General features: G+C 57.9%; 1 protein-coding gene across 1 annotated transcript in view; it reads left to right on the top strand.

The window, feature by feature from the left end:
- Nucleotides 1–1,640: 1,640 nt before the first annotated feature.
- Nucleotides 1,641–3,923, top strand: part of LOC115296456 — a 7,927-nt gene continuing 5,644 nt past the window's right edge. Inside the window, exons 1-2 of the mRNA XM_029944915.1 lie at nt 1,641–1,791; nt 2,019–2,436. Of these exons, the coding sequence (XP_029800775.1) occupies nt 1,705–1,791; nt 2,019–2,436 (505 nt within the window). The 5' untranslated portion in view covers nt 1,641–1,704. The remainder of the gene's footprint in view (nt 1,792–2,018; nt 2,437–3,923) is intronic.

Here is a 3,923-nt window from a genome sequence, read left to right as displayed (position 1 = left end):
GGCCTCTGAGGAGAGATGGGAATCTGGGAAAACAAAAGAGCGCTCAGGAATGCCGGACTCCCAGAGCTGAGCCCCATCGGACTTGGAGGCGGAAGCCAGTGTGTGGACTGGACGGTGGGTTGGTCCGAGAGGAGCGTCCCTCCGGGGGTGCGGGGCAGGCGGCCAGACAGCCGCCGCAGACCCTCTGGGGGGAAGGCTGTGGGAAGAGAGGTGCAGGAGGGGCGGGAATGCAGAGGGTCCAATGTCTCCTTAGTGCCCAACCCCCCACCCCGGCAGCCAGGTAGGGCTCCCTTCTACCGACGGGGTTCAAGGCCAACCATCACGAACCTTCACCTCCTCTCAGTCACTTCCTGTCGTCAGGGGCCAGCCTTCCAGTCTGCACACAGTTTCCTTGGCGATCCTCCCCAGAGCTGGAAAACAAGGGTGGGTTGGAGACAAAACAACTTTTTTTAAATTAATATAATAAGACAATCATTTCACAGTGTGATGATGATACACTATCATAAATGTAAGGGTTTGATGAACTCAACCGTTTGAATCTGATGTCCAAAGGGGGGGGGGTGAGTGGGGTTTTTTTGAGCCTTAAGAGGCTGATAATCTGATGAGGAATGTGTGAGTTTTTCCAGAATTCAAAATGGTAGGAATAGGAAACATTTTACCCATAGGATGTAGATTGGGAATCAAGGCTGTAAATAATATCCACAACCAGGGTTGTGAAGCGAGGGGTGTGGGTCACTCGGGCCTCAGCACCTGCGATCCGGAGGGACACGGCAGCCTCTGGGGAGGAGGGGGGCTAGTATGCTCCTGAGGTGGGAAACCCAGCAATTCCGGGTCCCGGGCAGCTGGGAACTGGATGGACCAAGAGCTGCGGGTCGAGAGGCGAAGCATTTTTTTCTTGGAGGAATTTTTGTCTCATTTCCATTTTCCTTCTCAGGCCCTGGGGCTGCCAGGAGATTAAGACCACTTTTCAAAGAAGTGCATTCAGAAGGGTAGATTCTCCTCCAGAAAACTGGGTCCCCCCCCTGGGTCTGGTGTGCAAAACCCTCCCACACCAGACCTACAGCAGCCGGGTGGTGTCTCCACGCCTTTTAACTGGGGCCAATCTGATAAACACAGAATGCCTCTTTTCTCATTTATGCCTCTTTGATTGTCGGCGAGAAAGAACATTGTATCCCACACAGACGCCATCCGGTTACTCTCTGGTGCCCAGGTCTCCGTGGGACTGGGTGGTTTTTCTTACTGATTTGGGAGTGCTTGAAGGCAGCTGTATCATGAAATATTAATGCACTTCCCTCACACTTACTGCAAATATTTTTCCCTCCTCGGGCCCGTTTCCTTCCACCTCTCCTAGAGAAGCCCTAGGTGGCCCACAACCACGATGCTAGGACTGGGGTTTGGGATGCGTGCGGTCCTGTCTGCGGTGACCTCACTGCAGGGCTGCGGAGGCTCTGTCTGCATCTGGACACTGCCCTCCACCGGCTCACACGGACAGTAACGTTCAAGGCCCACAGGCCCTTGCGCCGGTGACCACTGAGTGCCTGTGGGGGTGTGTGTGGGTGAGGATGTGGTTTAAACTTCCGTCCCCACTTCACGCCCCAGAGACCCCCGCCAGCTTGCAATTGGCCTGCGCAGGCTTGGTCAGTGTGTCAAAAGGCCGCGGAGCGCGCAGTCCAGCGGCCAAGACCGGACCCTCATGTGCTGGCCATGGCGACACTGTCAGCAGCCTCCTACTTCTTACCTCTTCTGCTAGTCGGCTTAGTGCAGACAAATCCCCAGCCAGAGAAGATGAAGGTGGGTGACGTCCAGAGGGGGCAGGGGGCTCCGAGGTGGATCGCCATTCTGTCCTGTGTCCGCCATTCCCGTGACACTGCGACCTCTGCTTGCTTTCTGCTTGTGCTTTTCCATTAACCTTTCTTCTCTTCTTGCCTCTTCCTCAGCCCCACCGACGGGTGCTCCTTGAGCTGGATCCAGGCAGGGGGAGGGCTCCTTACTGTGGTCCTTACTCTTCTCCAGGTTAGGGTCTCCTGGGTACCCTGCCAGCCACATCGGTATCGGCCTCAGAGCTGGGCCCGAGGCATGGGACAGTGGGCAGCAGGGTCTGGAGGAGACCGTGGGCTAAGCCGTTGCTGTGGGACACCCACGAAGAGGAGGAAAAAGTCAGCGTGGAAGCCTTACAGACGGATGCAGCCGGAGAGCTAGCAGAGAAAAAGCGAGTGCAGAAACAGCTGGAGGACTGGAGGTCTACAGCGGCTGGATTTGGGGTCGGGAGTCTTGGCTTCTGGCCCCGGTCTGTCCCAGTCTGTGGCTCAGTTGCTGCGTTGATGAGACGGGAGTGTGCCGCGGTGGGAGGGCAGCTCGGGGCCGGTGGCCGCGATCCGGGGGAGTCGGAGGCAGAATGGAATCCGGAAGGGAGAGGCGAGCAGACCGTCGTCCACGGTGGGTGATCGCTGCTGGTCACCCCTCACCCCGTTAGCCTCTGCCTTCTCATTACGAGGTTTGGGCAGCAGCGTCCGCCTCGTGTGCAGTGGGCAGCAGTTATGGTGCATGCGATGTGCGCAGTAAAAGGCAGTTCTGGAAAGATCTTTCTACTGCTCTGAAACCGGCAGAGAACGCTCTGCTTCTGGGAGCTGGGGGGGTTTCCGTTACTCGGTGCTACCTGATTGGGTATGAAGGCCCTGGGCCCTGGGCTGCAGAACTTGCTTAATGAAAAGCTGAGTCAGGAGGTACAGGAGACCCGTCCCGTGGACTGGGAATCCGTGGGCAGCAGGTGTGAGAATCAGCAGTCAGTACTGAAAAGGGCCCTCCAGGTCCAGAGTCTCCAAATCCCCACACCCTGGAGCCCAACATGACTGGTGGTGATTTTCACTGCAGTGGCAAAGGGGGAAAGAAGACAAATTCTTACAACTGTTCACCTTAGCACCCGGCCTCATGGTGATGGAGAGGGGTGCTTTCACCCATGTTCTCAGTTCTGCACACGTGTGTATGTGTGTGCGTGCACGCACGCTCGGGGAAAAGTGCAGAAGCCTGCTCAGAGACGCACTTCTGCCCGGAGAGGGACTGAGTCCCGCAGCGGCCGTGCCCAGAAGGTCGGGGAGAGGCTGGGTTGGTCTGTGCGGCATCAGGGCAGGTGGTGGCTGGCTAGAATCCTCTCTAGTCCCTTGGATTTCCAGGGAGCTTGGCTGAACCCTGCTTTACACGTGGACCTTCTCCCCGTTCTCTGATGGGTCCCCTTTGCCTCTGTCTCACCATGTAGCTTCCTTTTCACACTCCCTGGATTGCATGAGCGACTGGCAGCAGCTTTCCTGATGCCGGGAAAGGGCCAGGCTGTGCTGCTGGGCACTGTGGCGTCGGGAGCCCTCGGGTCCCTCACGCAGTCTACACGGACAGAGTGGGGCAAGAGTAAGGTGCCATCTGCGCCGTAGAGGAATTTGACCCAAGATCAGGCAACGCAAACGTCGTGCACACGGTACTTCTGTTGTGTGGGACTTACTTGTGTCACATAGAATCCTGCTGCAGACACTCAGGAGCTCTGGGGAGGTACAGGACAGACGGAGCCGGTGACGGAGCCTAGAGTGCGATGTGGTGGTAGCTGATGGTGACAGCCATGCTGTGGACAGGGGCTCAGGCGGCGGCAGACTGACGTGAGCTCTCGCTCTCCCCACTGGGGCTACAGGCGCAGCAGTGGCTCGGAAAACCAGCACAAGAGCAAGGGAGCCTTGGGGACGGGACTGTTCCAGCAGGCGGGCAGGCTGATGGTCGGTTCTGGAATCTGAGGCCTGGGAGGCCGCCCGAAGACTTGGTGGGGGTCTAGATGGATGTGGATGTCTTTGTCTTCCCGGGGGGGGGGGGAAACTGAGGGCATGCGGGGGACCGGCCCACGCACCAGTCTAAGGGTCCCTGAGTAGGGGGTTGGTGTCGGCGCA

This window comes from Suricata suricatta, chromosome 7 (genome assembly GCF_006229205.1).
Source record: "Suricata suricatta isolate VVHF042 chromosome 7, meerkat_22Aug2017_6uvM2_HiC, whole genome shotgun sequence".
NCBI lineage: Eukaryota > Metazoa > Chordata > Mammalia > Carnivora > Herpestidae > Suricata > Suricata suricatta.
The sequence above is the reverse complement of the archived record's forward strand: the minus strand, read 5'-3'. Positions and strand labels throughout refer to the sequence as shown.